The sequence below is a fragment of the Zonotrichia leucophrys genome, chromosome 3 (assembly GCF_028769735.1).
Source record: "Zonotrichia leucophrys gambelii isolate GWCS_2022_RI chromosome 3, RI_Zleu_2.0, whole genome shotgun sequence".
Classification (NCBI taxonomy): domain Eukaryota; kingdom Metazoa; phylum Chordata; class Aves; order Passeriformes; family Passerellidae; genus Zonotrichia; species Zonotrichia leucophrys.
Window position 1 is genome coordinate 57,520,356 of NC_088172.1, and position 24,318 is coordinate 57,544,673.

The 24,318-nt window shown below is 38.4% G+C and overlaps 1 protein-coding gene across 4 annotated transcripts in view; it reads left to right on the top strand.

The window, feature by feature from the left end:
- The window catches only part of UTRN (utrophin), a 341,485-nt gene that overhangs the window by 99,747 nt on the left and 217,420 nt on the right, over positions 1-24,318 (top strand). For all 4 annotated transcript variants that reach the window (XM_064708388.1, XM_064708386.1, XM_064708389.1 and 1 more), the window contains 16 exons: positions 1,543-1,688; positions 4,188-4,400; positions 8,246-8,359; positions 9,171-9,326; positions 10,244-10,414; positions 12,657-12,836; positions 14,375-14,509; positions 14,999-15,148; positions 16,522-16,683; positions 17,015-17,143; positions 17,580-17,753; positions 18,332-18,487; positions 19,840-20,010; positions 21,877-22,056; positions 23,663-23,791; positions 23,919-24,089. In XM_064708388.1, the coding sequence (XP_064564458.1) occupies positions 1,543-1,688; positions 4,188-4,400; positions 8,246-8,359; positions 9,171-9,326; positions 10,244-10,414; positions 12,657-12,836; positions 14,375-14,509; positions 14,999-15,148; positions 16,522-16,683; positions 17,015-17,143; positions 17,580-17,753; positions 18,332-18,487; positions 19,840-20,010; positions 21,877-22,056; positions 23,663-23,791; positions 23,919-24,089 (2,537 nt within the window). The remainder of the gene's footprint in view (positions 1-1,542; positions 1,689-4,187; positions 4,401-8,245; positions 8,360-9,170; positions 9,327-10,243; positions 10,415-12,656; positions 12,837-14,374; positions 14,510-14,998; positions 15,149-16,521; positions 16,684-17,014; positions 17,144-17,579; positions 17,754-18,331; positions 18,488-19,839; positions 20,011-21,876; positions 22,057-23,662; positions 23,792-23,918; positions 24,090-24,318) is intronic.

A 24,318-nucleotide genomic window follows, 5' to 3' on the forward strand; every position in this document is an offset into this window, starting at 1 on the left:
TATTGCGTGGTAGAAACACTGCAAATATTCTAACACATTAAATTTGTGTTTGTATGTCTCTTGAATGAGACAACCTGCTGAGAAGATATATTGCTGATGAACAGAGGGAAATGTCAGTTCAGGGTTTTAGCTGTTTATTTACAGCGTAGTTGAATTGCTGCAAGGTAAAAACTTCCAGAGCTATGTGACTGGTGGTGTGACTTAGGCATTTGTGAACTTGGCAGGCCTTGATTGACAGAAGGCCAGCTCCTCCTATGGCTCTTCTTTGAGCCTCTGGAAATTCCCCCATGGAGACCTACTCAGTCCCAACTCTATGGGCATTTTTTAGATGGGAATTGACTCTATTTTTGTCACTGAGAAACTACTTTAACTATTTTCTTCTCCTTCAGGATTTTCTGTCATTTAGTGTCAGTGCACCTATATGCTTCTTATTAATTTTTCCCCTCCCCTCTTTAAATTGAGCTGGCCTTTTGAGAAAAGAGAACTGGATAACTCTGATTCTCTCAAAAATGTTGATTCATTTTATAAAAGGTAGGACAATTCTGACAGTAAGCTGTTGAAAAGCTACCTGCTGAGTCAGAACAAGGCTTAGATTGATTTTCACGTGGGGCAGTAACAAAATTGCTTAGGAATCTAGGGCCAGAGAATGTGCATACCACAGTACAGGATTTATAGGCAAAATCCTGTTTGCTGCAGTTATTCCAATTGGCTGTTTTCATTCTGAAATGCCAGTGAGGTGCTGCCTCCTGCCTGGGATTCCACGTGGGGCTGGATTGAACAAATTTTGACATGTGGTTGAAGATGGCAAGCAGATACTCCATTCAAACTTTAATTCCCTTTTAACTCTTCCTAGATGGTGTCTCTGTTCTGGCAATAGGCTGAAAACTGCTATTTTTATATATTTGTGTGGGTAAATATATTTAAAAAATGTAAAAATGCAAGCAAAACACAAACCCACACTAATGTTTTTTATATACACACATACATATTTATAAATATTATCTTATATAATTCCCATATATTTTTTCTTATATAATTCCTATATATAGTGTGTATTTTTAATTTAATATGTAATGTATGGCTATTATATTTGCTATACTGTTTTCTATATATAGCAGATATCAGTGTGTGTGTATTTGTAGATAAATAGTAGATATGTCTAAAGCTTAAAAATGCAAAATACTAAATTTGAGTGGTTTATATATTTTAAATACTATGGGTTATTCTTGGTATGATAACATATAATTTAAATACTACTGATTCTACCACCGCTCCCACCCAAATTTAGGTGCTTAAGTGTATAAAAAGAATTTATGAAAATGGGATTGAGTTTGTAAAATTTTTGGAAGGTTGTAATTGCATACTTATTATTATATTCGATGTACTTGCATGTTATATATTTAATATTTTTAGAGGAAAACCAGTGCTATCTGTTGAAGAGTTTTTTAGCTCTTGGAAAGTTGTTCACATCTCCTATGATTTGGGTTCAAGTGCATTTCCTTACTTTGTATTTTGTTCCCCTCTTGTTTTACATGGTCCCAGAGACAGAAAGGCAGCCGAGCCAGGAGTACATGGAGTCCCTGCAGCAGCTGAGGGACACGCTGAGTGAGCTGGAGGGCAAGCAGCTCTGCATTGCCAGCGGCCTGAGCGAGCCCAGCAAGGTGGAGAGTGCCCTGCAGCAGGCCAAGGTAACTCTGCCCTTTGCACTGAGGAAGGAGGTTACCCCACTGATATCACCCTCTGTTCTCCTGCCTTGCTTTCAGTGGGGTAGCTAACGCTGCTCAGAGGGGTGTCAGGGATGTGCGTGTGGAACCCACTTTTGGCGGTGGCTTGCTGAGTTACCAGGCTGCTGAGGGATGTGTCCAGGCCACACGGGCTGGGTATCTCTGAGCCTTCAGGACTTCCCAGCTTCTTGTGCTGCCTGTGACAGGAGATGGGGCTGAGAGCTGGGGCTGCTCAGCCAGGGGAAAAGGAAAGGGCACTCTCTGGGGTGCATGTACTTCCTGTGCTCAGGAGTTGCAGAACAAATGATAGGCAGAAAGGAAAGAATGTTTATGTACCTCCTGTGTTCAGGAGGTGTAAAACAAATGTTAGGGCTCCAAGAGAATCTCCCTTCTAGAGGCTGGGTTGGATCAGGTTGGTGACCTGATCCAAGGTCTGTTCCTCTGTTGCTGAGTGCAGTTGTAAGGAAAATGAGGAGCTGGGAGCTGCACCTGCCTGAGCCACACCACAGTCATGCCTGTGCCTGTTCTGATTCTGTCCTGGGGCAGGGTGACCTCCTCTGACCCTGCCTCTGCCCTTCTGAAGGGACTGTGGTTTGCAGGCTTTCCACCCTCCCCTCCACGCATTGGGTAAATATATTCACCCAGGTGTGAGGGGTCTGCTGGCTTTAAACTGTCTGAGCGTCAGCTGGTTAACAAACTCATCCTGCTCAGGTGTTTGGAGACAGTAACTGTACTTCTCTGACCTCCAGACTGCCTATGAAAGGGAAGCTGTGCTTATAAAGTAGACAAAAATTTATAGATGACAGCAACTTTGCAAATACCAGATACTGAGGCAGGGATGTACCTCTCTCCAGGGAGAGAATTCTGCATCTCCAGTATTTCCCCCCCTTTTTGTTTGTTTGTTTGTAAAAAAATCAAATTCTTCCCTGCCTGCTCTACCACCTTCCACATTCAGAAGCATGTGTTTTTCCCTGTGTGGTGGCCTAATAAGGCTGCAGGAGCTGTAGGAGCTCTGGATCTCTGGTTGCTGGGTGCAGAGAGGTTGTTATATCGTTCTCTCTTCAGCAGAGTGATGATTTTTGGAAGTCCAATAAACAGAGTTATTAGTGCTTTGTGGTTTTTTTGAACTAAGAGATTAAAACAAACTTTGATTCTTTGGTTTTCTCTTTAGTGTTGCTTCTGTATTGTTTAAATGTGATGGAGATTTTCTGGTCCATATGCTAGATAAATTGCAATGGCATTTGGCCTTTGGAAGCTTGTCTTTTCCTGCCTCTTCCCAGTTTTCTTCAGAGACTAATTACCCTGAAAGGACATACTATGCTAGCGTAGGTGCGTTAACATTAGCATGTGACAGGAGAGGGGAACAAATTGTATATGAGGAGCTGCTTGTGGACCTGGGGTTAGTTCAGCTCTCTCTGCACTGTGGCAGGCACTGATAAATGCTTCATCTGTGGTCTCCTGCACAGAATGCTCTTGTTTTCTGAAACATACATTCCTCTTCCCAGTCTCATTGCTACCTCTCTACCTGTCTTAGAGGAATTGCTACATTTTCCAGGAAAAGAAACCACGATAAATGTAAGGTAGATTTGAGAACGTGAACATTTTTGAAAAAGTCTTCCTCAGTAAAAATACAGCAAAATATGTATGCACGCATCCTACTTGTACCTATTAAATGTATATACTAGAAGATTAAATCCATTAAATTAATAATAATTTCATGTGTTCATTGTGAAATTTTCTTTAGCAAATTTGAAGCACAGTAATCAAAGTGCTGAGTTCAATGAAGTGGCAGCATTTTTTATGTTTTGGCTTATACCTTCAGCTGTTATTTTTCATATTAGTAAATTAGCCCTTTCAAATCAAGTGACTCTTTATATCAGCAATGTCATAGTGAATGTACTCAGAATGTATCTTTCCCCGTAGCCCATCTGGGAAAGTAGTTTTCAAAACTTGAGTATCCAGAGCTTTTATTTGCAACTAAGAAATTATATTTCACTTTACAAAGCTTGGAAGAACACTCTCAGCCAGTTTGCATGTGCTTTTAAAAAGCAAACTTGTGGGGATATGACCATACTGAGGCCCTGGTCTGTCTGCACTGAAGTTTGCTCTGTGTGCAGTGTGGCACAGCCATTGCTTTGTTGACTCGAGGCCAGTATGGCACGGCACACGGGAGGCGGAGATGCCTGCGCGTGTTGAGCTTTGTGGCCAAGCTTTGCTACCCCTTCTGTAGTCTCTGCTGCTGCCCCAGTACAGCAGCTGAAGGTTTTGCTGTTTAAAAGGTTGTTTGGACATCTCTGCTGCAATAACTGCTGTAACTGGAGTATCATTCTTCATTGAGTCTGCACAAGTATCACTCTTGACCATCTGCACGATGAAACTTTTAATGTACTTGGATTTATATGTAAGTGTGTACCTGTTGTATGGCTAATACTGGAAGGAGGCTTTTTTTTCCTTTTGTTATAGACAGTTTGTGAGACACTGGAAGCCCAGAAGCCCAGGGTAGATAAACTTGCTGAAGAAACAAAGGCTTTGGAGAAGCATGCATCTTCGGATATAAAAAACACCTACGTGAAAGAGTTCAAGGATGTGCAGGGACGCTGGGACAAGTTAAAGGCCAAGCTTTCCAAAGATACTAAACTACTGGAGGAAATTATGCCCAAGTTGAGAATGTTTGAGGTAAAATGAAAGGATTTTTGTTTTTTTTTTTTGCTTGCATAACTCACTTGCTTTATAGACCTTTCTTTCTCTGTGTTCCTGCAGGAGTCCAGATGAAACTGATTGAGAAGTGGAATTTTGATGATCCACTAGTCTGGCAGAGGCTGAAAGCATATATAGTATATTTGTAGCAGCATAGAAGTGGAATTCTAATGTGCCCAGGATATTATTTTGTCTTCTAGCAGAAATACTTTTCGCTTAAAATTAGAGTCCCTCTCTTTTTATAAGCAAAGGTTTGGCTAAGGTCAAGGGCATGCCAGCTGTGTTGTTAATCCCAGTAGGGGCTGATGATCTTCAGTGTGATTGGTGTCAGATGCCCACTAGTCTTAAAGTGTAATTCCATGCCTGCTACAGAAAACTTGCTCCTTCAAGTAAGATTTTGGTGAACAGTCATGAAGAATTAGTACAAGGAAGTTAGAAAAGTGAATAAGGAAAATGCTTGGGTATAGTGACTTTTCCAGTTCCAACCATGGCCTCTGAAGTGACAGGAAGGACAGTTAAAAAATTAAGGTTACTCAGCCCTCCTACCTATTTTATAAATATATACACATGCCTATGAAATTCTGCAAGACAGAAAATCCCACTGTTCTGAGAACAGAATTATGTCCTGAGCAAGATGCTAGAAACTTTCCTTTACCTTAAAAGGAAGTACAGAAGCCAAAAAAGAAATTATAGCAGAAGAAACAATGGAAGCAATTATTATATAGTTGCTTTATTAATATTAAACCATTATGATAATTATGAAGTAACCGAAGATGAAGGAAGTACCTACTGGTGCTATCTGTTGAAATATGGGGCTTACATTGTGTTGTCTTATGAACTGTATTTTTGAGTACGCAATTTTTGTGTTTTCTAAATGTTTTGTGAAGCTATCAGTGGATGGACTCTTGTGTCATATTCCCTGATTTTTTCCTTTGGTACTTATCTATATGGAGATTTTTGTAGTCTAATACTGTATAAATTAAAAATGATAGTCTGGAACAAGTTGAATCAAAATGCTGTGGACCACACTGGGCACACCAGGATATAACTTGTAATGCAGGAAAGATTGGTATGGCAGCCTTGGTGTATGGTCCTGGTGCAGATGCCAAACACAAGATTAGCTTGGAGAATGGCTAGGCAGGATCTCCTTGGCTAAAAAGGAGTTGAAGCACCTGGCTATTAAAGGGGAAAAAAGTTTACATGGGGGAGAAAAGAAGAAGTGAATGTCAGTGCTTGGACGACATGTGGTTTATGTTCAACTACATGCAAGTATTAGTTTATTTTTAATGTTTCTTTTTTCACCCCCCAAATCACCTTTAAAAATTGACATTTCCCAAAACAGCACTCATCACATTAGGTTTTTGAAAAGAAACAGTGTAAATATTTTCATTTTAACAGTGAGCAGACAGGTGAGCAATGACTAAGATACCTTTGTTAGCCTGATGAGCATGTCAGTGGCAGATCTGCCTGTGAGTCCTGTGCTTAGCTGGTCCTGTTATTTGTGATGTGATAGAGGCTCCCCCAAGCTGACAGTGTGTGACATTAGTGACATGAACTGGGAGTAGTGTTTTACTGGTAGACTGTAATACTCATGTGATGGGAGGAGTAGACTAGGCTCATTTTATCAAATTTGCATCTTGTTTCTCCTGAAAGAAATTTTCTTTATCTTGTATTCTGTTATCATACCTCTAGTAATATATGACTTGCTGTGTCTTTGATTATGTATCACTCTCAGATCTTTTAAATCTGCTGCATGGCTGTACATCATGTGGTTTTTCTAGGAGTGAACAAGTTAAGATTCAGCACATTTGATCTTTGTTCCTGCCTGGAATAAATGTCAAAAACTGATTTTGAAGAAGTGAAGATCTAGAAGGAAGACCTTATAGCAGCATTCCAGTACCTAAAGGGAACCTTCAAGAGATGGAGAACTTTTTACATGGGCTTGTGGGGACAGGACAAGGGATAATGGGCTCTTAACTGAAAGAGGGTAGGTTTAGATTAGATTTTAGGAAGAAATTCTTTATTGTGAGGGCAGTGAGACACTGGAACTTGTTGTCCAGAGAAGCTGTGGATGCTTCATTCATGGAAGTGTTCACGGCCCATTTGGATGGCATCTAGTGGAAGATGACCCTACCCATGGCTGGTGGGTTGAAACTGAATGATCTTTAAGGTCTGTTCCAATCCAGACCATTCTATGACGAGGATGTTCATGTCTAAAAATTGTGAACTCTTGTACATCAACAGCCTACACTGGTTATTTGACTGACCACTGATAATCATTTACCTGTGCAATGTAGGAACATTTACTTAATTAAACTTTGTAGGCTTGGTTTGTGATTCAGCAAGTTATTTAAATGTGTGTCTAAGTTTGAGTAATCCCACTTAATTATCTTCAGCTATTTATGTAAATAAATATGTAAATATGTAAAAATGCTAAATTAGTTGTGTGCTATAGTGCCTTGTCAAAAGGCAGCCTTTATAAATACATATTTTTTTACATTAAGCTATGGTTCACTGTTAAGCATCATAGGGCCTGTTTTTTAGAAAATTATTTTCAGGCTAATCATCTGCAGGAAATTCCATCAAAATGGAAAAGGAATGAAGAAAATGCCATGACTTTGACCTCTAATGGTAGCAGTGATCTAAAAATAAACATGGACTTAGTCTAATGCGTTTTCATTAATGCAGATATTTTTTGAGAAACAGTGTGTAATATATTGATCTTGAAAACACTGTTAGTGTAAGGTTTTTAAGAAAATGAAGTGTATGCTTTCCTCTTCTGTGACATGCAGAGTCAGAAGGTGAAGCTGATGAGCTCTTCTATGATGATGATTGTGTCAGGATAGATGATATCTATCAAAAACTCCAACCAAATAGTCCAAAACTTTGAGTAAAAGTCCAGCTATATTAATAAAAAATGTCAGCCTCATAAGTTGGTTGAACCAGGGGAAATAAGAGCCCTCTTTGTATTGGTTTTGTTTGTGAGGATGATTTGGAACATCCAAGACTGCATGGGAAGGAGATGGCAATGCCTCTGTCTCCTTTCTTCCCTTCCTCCTTTCCTACCTCGTTGCAGGGTATAAGAATTGTTAGATCACATAATTCTGAAATTGGGTGTGTTTATTTTTTTTCCCCAAGAGTTGCTCTAGTGAGTACAGTATTGTACTATTGGCCTCAAACAGCTAGGCTTTTTTTTTTTCATTTTAGTGATTAGTCTGTTCCTCTGTATTTTTTTTCCTTTTATATGTGTCTTGCTTATACAAATGGCTTTCTCAGCATGGTTTCTACCTGAAAAGTATGTTTAGCACTGTCCACTCCTCTTTTCCACATATGAATTTTTATAGGGCCCTCTCTTTTCCTTTGGAGTGCAGTTTTCAAACAAGTGTGGAAACAGTCGTGCATTTTTTTTATCATAGTTTTTAGGCATATTTCCAGCCTTCAGCCAGGTCCTTCATGTGAAGAGTAACCACATAATTCTTGAAACCATGCTCTCCTCCTTACCTGATCCTGTGCTTTGGTGTGATGGATAGCCTGGAACAGTTCAGTGTCACTTAAACCATGCTCTAGTGGATGGAAGAATATCACTATTATGAATTTAATATTCATATAAATTTGAGAACTGAGAAATTTAGGATGCTCTTCTTCCCCCCAAAAAGCCCAATAAAACAAACCCAAAAATTCAACAAAAGTTGGTCTGATTCCAAACTAAGACTATGCCAGCAGCTTGTAGAACACCCTTTGCAAGCTGCTAGAAGTTGAAGTGCAACAGCCATACATTCCCCATCACAGCAATGAATCAGTGTTCTTTACTCTATTTGATTTAGACTGACTCTAAAGTTGTTCAGAAGTGGATGGATGGAGTGAAAGACTTCTTGATGACAGAAAAGGCTGTTCAAGGGAATACTGAAGGGCTTCAAAGGCAACTTGACCAGTGCACAGTGAGTTTTGCTCTTATAAGGATTCTTTTGAAATAACAAGTAGCATCTCTTCTTTATTATTTTCTTTGTATTAAGTACTGTTTATAGCACATTAAGCCCACCAGAAAAATAGTTTTATATTTCTTCAGGGCATGTTTGACTTGATTTCTTTTTTTTTGCAGCTATAATATTTTGTGCTTTTTTAAGATCTTCACTGTAGTTATAAATACCTATCTACAAGTTGGCATTATTTCCTCTATAAAAGGCTTATATATTTTGCCCAATTTTTTGTGATTAGGGAATTGAATCTGTGGGTGAAAAATGCCTTCTGCATTAAATTTCTAAGTGTAGCTTGAAAGTAAGAAACAAATAACTGATCAAAGTCCTAGAGTTTAGAATTTTGCAAGGAAGATTCCTGGCTAGTCAGTGTCACATAATGATCACATTTAGGTAGAATTTTGTCTTATAGTAATTAGAGTGTACCTTCAAATGCTTTTTTCCTGGAGAAGAATATAAATTGAGGTACACCAGAAATAGAATATTTAGTGCATGTAATCTTCAAACTTGTGTTGTTTTGATGTTGATGGTTGGCATATGAAAAAGTTTACGCTGTGTATGGCAAGCTGTACTTTGTTTTTTAGTTGCATAGTTCTGATATTTTTAATCACTGAAGGATTATTTTAAGCAGACTGGTATTGATCTGATCACGGCATTGATCTGCTCCAAAAACTTTTTCTGGAATAATTAAAAGTTGCAAAATTATTGATACTATTATAAATGAATGTAAAATCTTGCTGAAGAACAATATTCCTTTTCTCTGATGTGTGTTTAGATGTTTATCAATGAAATGGAGACAATTGAACCATCACTGAAAGAGATGAAAGAAGTAGAGGCTGCTTTAAGAGCTCAGCCTATTGCGAGCATAAATGCTTGGACAAAGTCTAGGCTAGTAGACTGCCAGACTCAGTGGGAGAAGCTGAGCAAGCAGGTGAGTTCTCCACATGTTCCTGGTGCTTGCTTGTTGCTGCAGCTGCGTGGTTGTGTGGCATTGTGAGGATTGAGAGGAGGTGAAGCAGTGAAACAGTGGGATGGGAATGTTTTACTGTTTCACTGTCATGGGATGGGAATGTTTTACTGTTTCACTATCAAAGTGGCTGAAGCCCAACTTGAATGCGCACGTTTCTTGCTACCTGACTGCAAGGAGCAAAATAAATTCTATAATTGTTTGTAATTAAAAATTAATTTGTTCACTTGGCTTTATGCTGCTTTTTCTGGAGAGCGTGGGAGGAAGATCTGACCTTTTTTTCTTGTTTCTGAAGACTGGAATATTATGCTGTCCCTGTATAATTTTTATTGGTTTCCAAGCAGCTTTGAAAAACAAAAAGCTATAAATAGACTACCACTCAGATTTGGTGTATTTGGTTGTTTCTTTTGGGTGGAAGCTTTCTGCTGTCAGTAGAAACATTTATTTTGTTGCAATTGCTGATGAAAAATCTGTGTTAGAGAGCCTTGCTGTTGATATAGAATACAGAGTATCTGGGTTGTGGAAAGAAGTGAGCCCTGAAGAGTTTTTTATTGCTCAGTATAATGATATATCTAACTATACTATACTTGTAATAAGAAGAGGATTTTATTCAGTCTGACTTCTTCCAGGGATTGTTACCAGTTTATGTTCAATGAAGGAGGAAAAAAAGGTCATATTTCTCCTTCCCTCACTTTTAGATTTTGTTGATCTGCTAAAAAGGGTTCATAAGTTTGTGTGTGCATGTAAAAGTGCTCCATTAATTAAAAAGGCCTGAAAATGTTTTAGTACTAAAATATTTTAACAAAGACTTGTGTTTTTTCACATGTACAAGGACATTTAAGTGACAAAACTGCTATTTCTTTCTTTACCTTGGATTCTAGATCATTAGTCAGAAAAATCGCCTGTCTGAAAGTCAGGAAAAAGCTGTAAATCTGAAGAAGGATTTGGCAGAGATGCAAGAATGGATGACCCAAGCTGAAGAAGAATATTTGGAGAAAGATTTTGAATACAAGTCCCCTGAAGAGCTAGAGAATGCAGTAGAGGAAATGAAGGTCAGCAATGCCAGCTCATTGTAGAGGCCTGATTAAAGAGAAACAGAACCTTAAAGCTTTGGGGGTTGACCTTTTATGGAATTATATTTGTGGAAAGGAGCTCAGGTCATGACAAGACTAGTGGTATTTTTCATCTTGGCTGTGTGGAATTTTTGATTTTCAAAGCATAAACTATAAAAGCAGATGTTCTTTTTGGCCATGAGGGATAGGGAGTTCATAATAACAGCTTGCTCAGCTGTTGAGCCAGGCTTTTTTATGTATAGCATATTAAACATTAGGAATATGGGAAAACTTTGCAGGAGACAGATCTTGAGAAAGGTATAGTGTCATATTGTATTTCTACCTAAATGGTTGTGAAAACATTCTTCTGCTTCTATCACTTGGATCTCAGTTAGTTTCTTGTCCCCTAAGTATTCTAACTCCACATTTAGAAAATCACTTTAAAACAGGTGTTTTGTAATGTGTTCATCATCTGTTGCGAACAGTGTTTTTTTTTTTAATATCATTAGTTGAAAGAGATCCACAAGGATCAGTGAGTGATACTGGTCCCTGCCTCTGTTATTTTTGAGTCTGGTGACCATGTAAATGGAGAGGAAGGAGATATTTTTGTCTCATTATAATATTGTCAGTTGAACAGATAATTTTCTTGAAAACATGTACAGAGTAAATAATTCCCTGCTTTTTAACCTAAGAGTTCAATCATAGCTTCATAAATGGTTTATTTGTGTACACTTTGTAAGCAAGTATCCACTGTGCTGTTACTTGATGGACAATTAAAAGAAATAATTCTCCCTTCCAAGTACTTTAATGAAGCCATTTGAAGTTTTGAACTGTCCCTTTTGAAGGGCTTTTGAAGCAGTCCTTAACAAGAGTTTTAATATATTCATGTCCTTTGAAGCCACTTGAGGTCACATAGTCTGACAGCTGGCTGAACACAAGCCAAGAAAAGAAAGAGCCTTCTTTTCATTGGCAAATCTGTGAGACTTTTAGCACATTTACCTTTGTCAAATCCAGATTATATTGTGTATATTATGACAGTTATGTCAGTGAGCCTGTAAGCTTATTGTAACACTTAAAATTCCCTTTCATTTGCAGTAACAATATTATCCTGGGACTACTTGTAGGACTGGGAAAAAGCACTCTCTGGATTTGGCTCATTTTTGCATATGCTCTCATTTGAACAGAGAGTGGAACTCCTGCTGACAGTAGGAAGAGGTTTAAGGAGGAATAAGTTTAAGATAAGGCTGTGTGGTTTTTGAAAATCCTGCCATAAAATATATTTCCAAATATTCCAAAATATATTTCCAAAATTTTATATTTTTTGCCATTCTATTAACTGACTTTTTTTATTCCCTTATATCTAGAAGACATCTTGAAATATATATACAAAAATTGTGCTAAATTCTACTATATAGTGCAATGTCTTATTTGTCAGGGGTATTTCAATTTCATAAAATTGTTCTTGAAACCTGAAAAGAAGGATATGGAGCAGTCTCAGTTTCCGGAGCCTTTTATTTGTCTCAGCGGGGAGACTCAGACTGGTCTGCCTGATCTGTCTTCCAGCTATCCTTCTTCCTCAGTTCTGGCTAATTTGACAAGTGACAATACAGTTTCTCCAGAGCTGTGTGTTGGGAGTTGTACTGTACTTACCCTGTAAATGTGTTGCCAGGCTCCTCTGAGTGTAGTTAGATTGAAGGAGTTCTTCTAGATGTCCTTTTTGTGTGTTCCTTACCCAACAGCTGTGAGGGAGGTCCCAGCTTTGTAATTGCACATGTCCTGGGTAATTACATCATCTTTCCTGGATAAGTTTGGGAGATAGTTACTGAGCTCTGAGACATATCATTTCTGTAAATTCACCCTACCTTTTTCTTCCTCATATACTTGTTTTTTAGCAAACGTCTATTTTATTTTTTGGTAAATTTGTTTTTTGTATTTGCATGATAGAAATAGCACTGAACTTGATTTTTTTTTTTTTTTTTTTTTGCCTTGAGTAATGGGTTTTTTTAATGAACAAACCATGAATGGTAAATATATCCATATACTTAATAAAACAGGATCTTTCACCACTTGCTAACATGACCTGAATTCCATGCAAGTTAGTGCTGTATTTTGTTATGTCCAGGCCCAAGAAATACATAGGCAGCAAGACCTCCAATGTGAAACTACTTATCTGTGATTTGAGTGGTGAGTCACTGAGTGTGAGGCAATTGAAGATTGATAGTGTAACATGTTTTTTTGACAGAGAGCGAAGGAGGATGTGTTGCAGAAGGAGGTGAGGGTGAAGATTCTCAAGGACAACATCAAGATGCTGGCCACCAAAGTGCCGTCCAGTGGTCAGGACCTGGCGACTGAGTTGAATGTTGTGCTGGAGAACTACCAGCTACTGTGCAATCGGATCCGGGGAAAATGCCACACTTTGGAGGCAAGAGTGATAGTTCTCTGCTTAGAAATATCTGTTCAATTCCTCCATTGATGTTCTGGATGAGGTTATCAAGTCTACCCTTAGTAAATTTGTGGATGACGCCAAGCTGGGTGGGAGTATTGATCTGCTGGAGGGTAGGAAGGCTCTGCAGAGGAATCTGGACAGGCTGATTTGGTGGGCTGAAGCCAAAGGAATGAGGTTCAACAAGACCAAGTGCCAGGTGCTGCACTTGGATCACAACAACCCCATGTAGTGCTACAGCCTAAAAGAATGGCTGGAAGATGTCCAATGAAAAAAGGGCCCAAGGATGCTGATACACACCCAGGGAATGTGAGCCAGCAGAATGGCATCTTGGCCTGTGTTAGAAGTAGCGTGGCCAGCAGGGCTGGGGAAGTGATTATCCCTCTGTATGTACTTGGTGCTGGTGGGGCACACCTTGAGTGCATTGTCCAGTTCTGGGCCTGTCGCTAAAAGTGGGACATTGGGCAGCAAAGCGGGTTAGAAGGTTTGGAGCACAAATGCTATGAGGTGCTCCTGAGGGAGCTGGGGGTGTTTAGTGTGGAGAAAAGGAGGCTGAGGGGTGACCTTATTGCTCTCTACAACTACTTGAAAGGAGAGTGTAGCCAGAATAAGAGGTTTGGCCTCTTCTCTGAGACCAGTGACAGAATGAGAGGAAATGGCTTCAAGGTGTTCCCGATGAGGTTTGTGTTGGGCATTGGGAAGATTCATTCTTCACAGAAAGAATGATTAAACATTGGAATGGGCTGCCCAGAGAGGTGGTGGAGTCACTGTCCCTGAAGGTGTTTAAGGCAAGAATGGATGTGGCATTTAATGCCATGGTCTTGTTGACAAGGTGGTGTTTAGTCACAGATTGGAATTGGATGATCTCAGAGCTTTTCCAACTTAAGTGATTTTGTAAAATGAAGGCAGGTGGCACAAGAGGCAAGTGGAGAAGGACATTGATAATGTCTGAGTATAGTAGCTTCAGCATAAATGCATTTTACTCCTTTCCAAGATTACTTTGCTTTGAAATGATGTATTTGGAATCTGAGACACCATCTAGATTTGTTTTTATAATTGTATTTGGTGCTTCTGCAAATAAGTAAACTTGTCTCACTGACCTGTTACTGATCCACGTGTCTTCCAAAAAGGCAAAAAGGAATTTACCAAAAATTAAAGGTTAAAATCCAGTAATAATTAGGACAAGACATTATGGTCTGGGGTAGAGTGTGTGTGTCCTGTTTTTCAAAGATGATGGGATGCATTTTGTTACATTCTTGCATAGTTACATGAATCTTTGTCAGTGATAGTTTTAACACAAATTTAGTTAGTGACTGCTATGCTCCTTTCTCTGTATCTTCCTGATAGAGCTGCGTGTTTTTCTATCTAGAACATACTGTACTGTGACATGTTTCTTCATATTTTTCTACTTGTCTCTTTTAGGTGGTTTCTCAGACATATGTCTTTAAGTTGTTCATAGGGTATATGAGGTATGCCTGGAATTCTAGGCTAATTCTTTTATTTTCTGTTGCTCCTAGGAAGTGTGGTCCTGTTGGATTGAGCTGCTACAGTATCTCGATTTAGAAACAGCTTGGCTAAACAATCTGGAAGAAAGAGTGCAAATGACAGGAAATCTGCCTGATAAATTGGATGCTGTCAATGATGCTCTTGAGGTATTAGAATGATTCTATCAGATGAGTAATTTTACAGATAGCTCCATTTAAAAAAAAATTCTGCACTTCAGTAGCATACTGAAGTGTGCTGAGTATACTGATTCTTCACATTAAATGAACATATTAATCTGAATTGAAAATGGAGATTTGTAAGAGTCTCCACCAAAAGTGGACTTTTACTGTATGTGATAGTGCCATGCTTGGTACTGTGATAAAATTGTATTCTCTCTCCTGGCCTGTGTAAATTGGTTAATTCCTTCCAGGGCTTTGGTGGTCTGAAATTATGAAAGTAGGCAAAAAGTGCTGTGAAGTTTGATAATCTAAAGTAAAATCACCTCTGTGCCATTATGAATTAAGCCATAACTGATTTATGATTTTAGAGCACTCTCAAGACAGTTGAAGTGTGAAACTTATGTATACAACCAGATTTCCAGCTCTGAAAATGCAGTAATATTCAGTGTCTTGACCTTTAAAACTTTTTCTAATTAGTCCCTGGAATCAGTCCTGCGTCACCCAGCTGATAACCGAACCCAGATTCGGGAACTTGGGCAGACATTGATTGATGGAGGGATTCTTGATGACATCATCAGTGAAAAACTGGAAGCTTTCAATGCCCGCTATGAGGAGTTGAGTCACTTGGTAAGAACTTGGGGTGAGGGTTGAAGTAGGCTGGATTTTTCAGCTCAAGTCTGAAATGATTCTTTTTAGCTGAATTCAAAGCTACCAGACTGCAATACAGGAAAAGAATAAATAGCATCATTGGTGTCAACTGTTTTTCATTTGTAAAAATATCCAAAGAGCAAGATGCCTTTCTATTTTTTGTTACATGAGCAGGGATGCCCTGGTATTTTTTAGATAATTTTGATAAAAAGGCAATTCCAAAATCAAGGAACAGGTCAATATTAACAATTTAATGTTGCCTTGCTACTGCCATAAATACTGGTGATTTTCTCGCTAACTGTAAAAGAGAGTGTGAAAAGGAGTGAAAAAAGGAGTGTAAGTGACATTTCCACTCAGAAATAGCTAGGAAGAAGTCATGCTGAAACAAGGAACAGGAGGAAAACATTCTTTTCATTACTCATCCATTAGGTTGTCCTCTTCCTCTTCTCCCTACTTCAGTCTAGTCTTTTATAGATTTAATAAGTAGAGGAAGACTAGCTGTATTTCAGGTAGCACAGGTTTGTAATTTGTGTTCTGTATCCTGGTAATACAGGCCCCTGCCAAATTGTAGGATGGGAGTTTTCCGTCACTGATGAAAAAATATAATCACAGAGGGAATTTCAGTTCATCCTCATTACAATGAGCAACATGAATGCAGTGCCCTCAGCTGGGGGCTATGTGCTGGCATTTAAGTTAGCATTGACTGCTGTTTTTCCTGTTACAACTGGTTTGGCCTATAAAAACCTGTTTGCTTTGGCAGCTGCAGCACTGGCACACTGGGCTTTTGACATCTCTCCACATCTGTGTGTGTGCACATGCACAGGTCTGTGCATGCACGTGCTGGTAGTGGGGAATTTGTGTTTCTGTGCTGGTAGTGACATTTCAGATGCTGTTAAAGGAAGAAGCAATAAAGGGAAAAAACTGTGAATTTCTGTTTTGACAGTATAACCAAATGAGTTTATTGTTTTGAAAGGAAATGTGAATATTAACAGTGTAAGTATCAAACAACAGTGATCTGTGGTCTATTGCAAAGTTCCTGTTTCCCATTGAACAGCTAGTTTTTGTAACTGGTGTGGTTTTAACAGAATGCTTTCTTACCGAGGTAGTAGGAGAGGTGTGCTTTTGCTTGTCATATGTATGTAGCAGCAGAACTCTCCTTCTGTTCCACTGCTTGTCAGTTGCTGGTTCAGAAGCCACAGCAAGCTTCAAAAATTGCTGCTTTCTAGGATGCTTTTTAGCCAGTCCTCCAGGTGTAGGATCTTTTCTGATCTCTCCTCCTTGTTTTGAGGACGTCTTCTGTGATTTGTGTTGAATTACTGCTGCATTTTGTCTCACCTTTCTGTCCTGCTCAGGCGGTGAGCCGACAGATTGCCCTGGAACAACAGCTTCAGACCATGCGAGAAACCGACCACATGCTGCAGGTCTTGCAGGAAAGTTTAGGAGATCTGGATAGACAGCTGACATCTTACCTGACTGACAGGATAGATGCCTTTCAGATGCCCCAGGAGGCCCAGGTATTTCTGTATAGCCCTTCACTACAAAACTTTTGGAAATATTTGATGATAGTGCTCAGTCTAGACTTAGTAATAAATTTCAGTCCTGTGTTGATGCATTAGGTGTTATCTTCTGTAATCTGAAAGGTTTTATTTTTTTTAAGGTTGTATTGAATAGCAGCAGTTTTCAATTTAGCAATCTGTCGTCAAAGGCAGAATACTTAAAATAAACCTGGTGGTGTTTAAGTTTTATAGAGTAGATTTACTTCTGGTGGGTGGTAAGAAAGTTCCCCTTCCTCTCTCTGCAAGCAATTTTGTAATGTGTTTCTTTCCTGGTTCTGTGATATGGCAGAAAATTCAAGCTGAGATTGCAGCTCATGAATCCACCTTAGAGGAGCTGAAGAAAAGTACTCGCTCTTTCCCTCCTGCTTCTCCTGAATGCAGGTCTCCCCGTGGTGGAACTCAGCTGGATGCTTTGCAGGTAAAGACGTGAGACTCACCCTTACACCCTGCCATGTCAGCCTGTAAATTGTTTGGTGCAGTCAGGTGAACCTCAGAAGAAAATAGTATGTGCTTTTATGTGCTTTCGTAAGGATACAAACAGCCCTAGATGAATTGAACAAGGCAGATTAAATTTCACAAGTGTCATGGGATAAGTGCAGAAAGTCAGCAAGTCTGGGTATATGAGTAGAATGGATATTTTTAGTGTATGATACAGAATGAGATCTCTCTTGCACCTCAGGTAGAGAATAGGAATAGGTGATGGCACCATTATTTGCCAAGCCAAAATTCCGTATATATGGATTTGTGGTGGCATGATGGGTTATAATCTGTGGTGCGAGATGCTTTAACGGTTGCTTTTTGAAGTGCAGGAACTAATTTAAAACCATCTTTCAATGTAATGTTCATTAAAACAGAGAAAGCTGCGTGAAGTATGTACAAAGTATCAGCTTTTCCAGAAACCAGCCAACTTTGAGCAGCGCATGTTAGATTGCAAGCGGGTGTTGGATGGTGTAAAAGCAGAACTTCATGTCTTGGATGTGAAGGATACTGACCCAGATGTAATCCAAGCTCACTTGGAGAAGTGCATGGTACGTATCCAATGTTCATGACTAATCCTAGGGGGTGCTTCTTTTTCTTCTAGTTCTTGTTGCTTAAACTCTCTCCTGAGGAAATTTTGCTTAAAGTCATCATGGAACTTATTGCAGCTCATTGGAAAGTGCTAAGAGAGCACTTGATAACTAGAAACCTCATATTCTTGTAGGACATAAAAGCAGTGGGCTGTTGATCATAAATATGGTGGAACAGCTGAGTTTTTATGAACTCCCTTCCCTGGTTCATCCTTATGTTCTGGAGAAGCATCACAGTCATTAGTATTTGATCAAAACAAAATACTAAGATGAAGTACAGATCACAATATTAGCCTTGGAGTAAACATTGTTAAATTATTGATCTTATTAATTTTTGAAAATAAAGACTAGAATAAAATGTTATCAGGATATTTATCAGAATAAAATATCATCAGGAGTTTGGAATCTTCATGTCAGATATTGCTATTAATTCAGAAATCAGAATTTAAGTGCGATTTGAAGTTAAGGTTCTCAAAGGAAGCAGAGTCAAAAAACCTGCACTACAAATTGATCACCAAAAGCAACATTTGTGCTTTCAGAAACTCTATAAGACCCTCAGTGAAGTGAAATTGGAAGTTGAAACTGTCATCAAGACAGGAAGGCAAATTGTACAGAAGCAGCAAACGGATAATCCTAAAGGGATGGATGAACAACTGACAGCCCTGAAATTTCTTTACAATGACTTGGGGGCACAGGTAAGAAAAATAAATAAATGTATGAATATTTGTCTGCATGTCATTTCTCTGCTGTTAGATGGTTTTTCAAGTTTGATTCTAAAGCTGATAATATGTAGGTTAGTTGCTGCATCCAAGAGCAATCATTTGAAAGATTAAACATGGCACCTACCTCCCTGGAGGAGAGGTAACCTTGAAGAAAGAAAGGTTCACAGAGTTTTGATTGCCCTGGAAAATCTGACCTACCATTCATTAAAGTCCTTTAAGATAATTTATGGTCAGATTATCATGTGAGAAATGTAAGTCAACCTCAGGTTTTTTGAGTGTCATGATGGCTTTGAATTGTAGTCCATCTAAATGGTTGCTCTCAGTGTGAAACAGAAAATGCAGGCAAACCTGTATTTCCCATGAACTGCATTAAATATTGCATAATTTTCTTATTAGTTGAATATTTACTTATCTAAGAGAAATGTTTAAAAATGGTTAAACCCTTACTGGGCAGGTAGGACTCTCTACCTAAATTAAGGTGGAATCCCAAGTGGATTTGTGTTTGTTCAGTGCTCCATTAATTAAGCTGGGGGTAAAGGATCAGTCTTGGAATATCTTGGAATGGGTCCTAGGAAATTTTGCAGTTGTGAATTTGGGAATATCCAGGAAGCTGTGGATTCTAGAAGGCATGTAGATAAGAAATTAAGAAAAAGTGGAAAGGCAGAGTTACTTGCAGTATAATGTTATGATTTTTATTTCTGAGCAGAGAACAGAGCACAATATTGTGAAATGTCAATTGATTCTGACTATGATGCTTGGAATTCTTCTCAAGTCTGTGTTAAAATCTCACCAGACTAGTTGTGTAACTGGTGTGAAATACAAATTATTTTACTGTGACAAACATCAAATTTCATATATATGTTACTGATATGTTTTTAAGGGTAGACTAGATTTTCAGTGAAATTTTTCTTTACAATTTTCTGCTAGCAGCCCTTACAAATTACTAGGAGGAATTGAATTTTACCTATGTGAGTGACTAGACTCTACATTCCTTTGAGTTTCAGCTAAAGGACCAAAATAAAGTGATAAATATCAGTTTGGTGATTGCTAGCTATAAATAAATTGGTATGCAGGTTTCTTTATCTCCTTTAGATGTATCTCAATTTAAAATTATTTTATGTATTCTCTGTCATATAGTAAGATACAGATGCTTATAATCTTTCCTTTTAGGGTCCTTCCTTGAAGCAAGACAGTTTAAAGGGGCAAGGATTTTATATATTTAGGTGGATATTTTAGCTGGCTAGCACTTTTGCATTTGCTGTCTTTTAAAATCTAATTTTCTTTTCTTTCTTTTTTTTTTTTTTTTTTTTTTTTTTTTTTTGTAGGTGACAGAAGGAAAACAAGACCTGGAAAGAGCAACTCAGCTGGCACGCAAAATGAGGAAGGAGTCTGCCTCTCTGTCAGAGTGGCTGGCTACCACTGAAGCTGACCTCGTGCAGAAGTCCACCTCAGAGAGCTTGCTTTCTGATCTAGATTCAGAAATTGCCTGGGCCAAAGTAAGCATGCTTACTAAATATTGGTAGAAAAAATTTCTGACATTATGGCAATACTATGTAGAAGTGGCTGTGAATTGAAATCCCTGTAACTTGTTCTTAAATCTCCCACATCCTGAAATTTTAGTAGAATCAGTAGTTCATGTAGAGTACCCTACTGAGTCTGATCTGTTTCATCTCAGGCATTTTGTACCAACCTTAAATGCCAGTGAAATATTTAAGATACTTCTACATATTTGGTACTAATAGGTATTTAGGAGTTACTGTATCTCTTACAGATTTCAAAATTATAATATTCTTAAAATTATAAGCAAATATAATTGTGGACTGGATCAAATATTTTACTAGTAGAACAAACTGAAATTGCATTGAATGAAAAGTGCATTAAATGAAAAATTGAGTTTGTAACTTTTCATTGAAACAGCTTTGCCTTCAAAATTGTGACTTTGCAAAATAAGAGACCACTGTAATTCCTTATTTTCTTTCACCTACAAGTTAGCTTTTAATTGAAACAGGCACATATGTTACTTTCTTCAGAGTAATTGTATTTTCTCCCACTGTAGAAATTTGAATATTACTAGGAGTTAGCAGCAAGTGTCAGTTGATACAATTCAGCAGTACTGACCTTTCCAGTTTTTGTTTTCTGTCACCTTTTACTTCTGGAGTGGGTCTATCTGCAGTCTTAAAACTTGAAAACTCACCAAAAACTTGTCTAATGTAACCTGTTCTCAGTCATTTCAATCAGGACTAGCAATTGTTAGTGCTAGGATTTTGCTGTGGCAGTATCCCCAATATTTCTCTCCAAACAAACTTGTGAATCCTTATTGGAAGTGTACCATACATTTGTAACCCATCCAAATAAAGACTCTTATGCTGCACCAGCAGGAGGACAAGTCCTATATGTTGTTGCATATGAAGTTGTCCTTTCTGTTTTCAAGTTTTCTAGAGGCAATTTTAAAATGTAGAAACATGAGTATTTGATTCTGTTTCTAAGATAATAAGTTATGATAAAGTGATAAGTTACTTCATAGATAGTATGTTCAAGGAGCTCCAGACACTGGCTGTGATTAAGTGCATTCTTCACCACACTGTACACTGGCATCAAAGAACTTTCTAAGCAGGCAGATACCATCAATAATAATTGGTGATCTTATATGGCAAAAGGTCTGTTTTCCACATGGAAACTGTGTTCTGATATTTAAGAGATGACATATTGCTTGGTTTGCATGTCAGTATGCATACTTTCAAAAAAAGGTGGGGTTTTTAGATTAAAAAATATTTGAAAGCAGAGATGACTTGGGAAAAAGGGTAGAGCTGAAGATACATATATTTAAATATCTCTATATAGATAATATAACAGGGTTCTGTATAATGTAGCCACTGAATTGAACATCTGCAGTAATGAGTTGTGATGGTTCCCAAAAAAATATTTAGCGTTGGCCTACCACGTTTCTCGTTATTGCCAACTGTAAAAGCACTTTAATAGGAAAAGATACAGAGGATCCAGAGTGTCTCTTGAAATTTGTTTTTTGTGCTTTACAATGCAGAAAAAAGCCTTTTAAAAATGGGCTTGCAGTGTAGTGTGATGCATTTACTTTACTTACATAATGAAAAGAAACAGTGAACATGATCTAAGACAACAGACCAAAAGAGTCCCTAAGTTGCTCAGGACACTTACATGCCTTGTGCTCTCACTCTCTCTTAAAAAACGAGATCACTGCCTACAGAGAAAACAGAAGACAATTACAGTTGATGTAATTCTTTCCACAAGGGAAGATCACCTACAGTATATTTGTTTCCTGTGGAGGTAAAAATCTGCCTCCTTTGTGTGTGGGACCAGTGCAGTTTTAATGGATGAACTTGTTTCAGAATGTGCTGAGAGAGCTAGAGAGGAGGAAGGCTGATCTGAAGAGCATCACAGAAAGTTGCACTGCACTCCAGTCTCTGGTGGAAGGGAGTGAGACTGTCCTGGAGGAGAAGCTGTGTGTCCTGAATGCTGGTTGGAGCAGAGTTCGAACATGGACTGAGGACTGGTGTGACACCTTGTTGGTAAGTTGCATGCATGAGAAATATTCAGGGTAGCTCTCTTTGCACCTCTTTGCAGCAGTTGGAGTTGTCAATTGTCTCACTTCACTGTAAAGTGAAGCTTCCATGATGCCTTATGCATTTAAAGAATGTGGAATGGATATCTCTTTATGCTGCAGATGGAGAGGTAAGTCATGAGGAAGTTGGAAACTGAGCTGCTGCATGTCCTGCTCTTTATTCAGCCTGAATATTCAGCCTCTGTGCCAGCTCCAACATGGACAGTGGTTTGTGTTGATAAATTTCCTTGAGACCTGAATGGTGGCTATTTAATGGACAATGGATAACTTTGTAATGGTGTTCAGCAAAGCACTTGTGACTCTGTCAGTCTATTGCTCTTTTGGACAGACCATAACTGCAAGTGTTCAAGTATGGCAACAACATCTATTTGACTGATCAAATAAAAGGCTAAGCATATTATACACCTAAAGCTGCTAATTAAGCTAAATGGACATGAAACAGTCCACAACTGAATTTGTATCAGACTGATGCTTTTATATAAATAAGATATTTTGGTGTTGTTTAGGTAGTTATGACAATCATCCCGTATCAGTGACTTCAGAAGGCAGGAGTTGTGGAAACTTTAGTGTATGAATGGATGGTGAGCCCTGTGCCTCCTGTCCAGTTCCTGTTGCAGGTGATAGTGTTAATTTTGTAATCCAATTCCATGTTAGGAATAGTCAGGTAGTTTACCTTTATGTGTAAATGCTGTAAGGATCATCCATAACTAAATACTTCTAGATTATTTTTACATCTGGTGACAAGTATTGTCTGTGCTCTCTATATCAACATCAAGAAATTTATAGCTCCATGTAGCAAAAGAACAATTTCACCTTACAAAGCACAACCATAGGCCTTCTATCTTTTCTCTCCTCCCTTTGTTTTGTTATTCTGAAAAAGCAAATCTTGTCTGCCTTTTTTGTTTTGGTGAAAGGCTTAAACAGATTGTTACTTCTCTGAATCTGATACACAAAATAATATTACATCTGTCTGGGGCGCCTAATGTTACAATTTCTAACTGCATGTGAAAGCAGACCTAATTAACATGTGTACAATTTTGTTACTTTTCTTAAGAGGAAGGAATATTTTTTTGCAATCAGTGAAATATCAACACTTGATTAATTTGTAAGTTTGGCATAATCCCTTCCAATTAAAAAACCTGGATAACCACACACGGTGGATACTGTTGCACCTGCTAGCGCTGATAGAAAAAGTTGTGGAGTTTTTGGTTGTTGTGATACATTGTCTATCTTTAATTGTACAAACTACCTCAGCTACTTCTATTTATCTTTCTGTGAATTAGAAATTATATTATCAAAGGGTCTAGAATGAAAATTGAATTTTTGTAAATACTAGTGAAGATGAAAGATATGGTTTAATTTTCAGTGTTTCATTCCAGATATGTCCAAAACACTATTTTATCAATCTCCTTTCTACTCATAAGATTTTGGCAGGGTTGATTTATTTGATGTTTTTTTGAGTTTCTGGGTTTTTTTTGTTGTTGTTGTTGGGATTTTTTTGTTGGATTTTTACAAGTTTCTCATATTCATACAATTTTTTCATCTTTTTCCAGAATCACCAGGGCCAGCTGGAAATTTTTGACGAAAATGTTGCCCACATAAGTACTTGGTTGTATCAGGCTGAAGCCTTACTGGATGAAATTGAGAAGAAGTCAGCCAGCCAAAAGGAGGAAACTGTGAAGGTAGGAAATGTTGTGTCATCTGTCAACTCATGGATTCTGAATGATGTCAGATTTGTTTCGTGTTTACTTTTAGATGTCTCTCTCCTTGCCCAGGAGATGACCATTTTCATTTTCTTTCACTTCCTAGCGTTTAACCTCTGAACTGGATGACGTCAGCCTCCGAGTGGATAGCGTCCGTGACCAGGCTGTCATCTTAATGAACGGTCGGGGCGTGTCCTGCCGGGAACTTGTTGAGCCCAAACTGGCAGAGCTCAACCGTAATTTTGAGAAGGTCTCTCAGCACATCAAAAGTGCCAAGGTGAGGATGAATGAGCCCCACAGCTTGACTGGGGAATCTGTGCCAAGAAGATGGAACTGGCTGCAGTGGATAGGTCATTGTTTATTAGAGCAGCGCTCTGCTGCTTTTGAGTTCTCTTTTAAGTGTGGGTATTTATATGTGAAAAACAGACTGATTTTTAGACCAGCTGCTTTTTTTTATCTGAGTAGCAGGTGATGACTTGTGTTTCATGGGAAAATTTACAAACAGC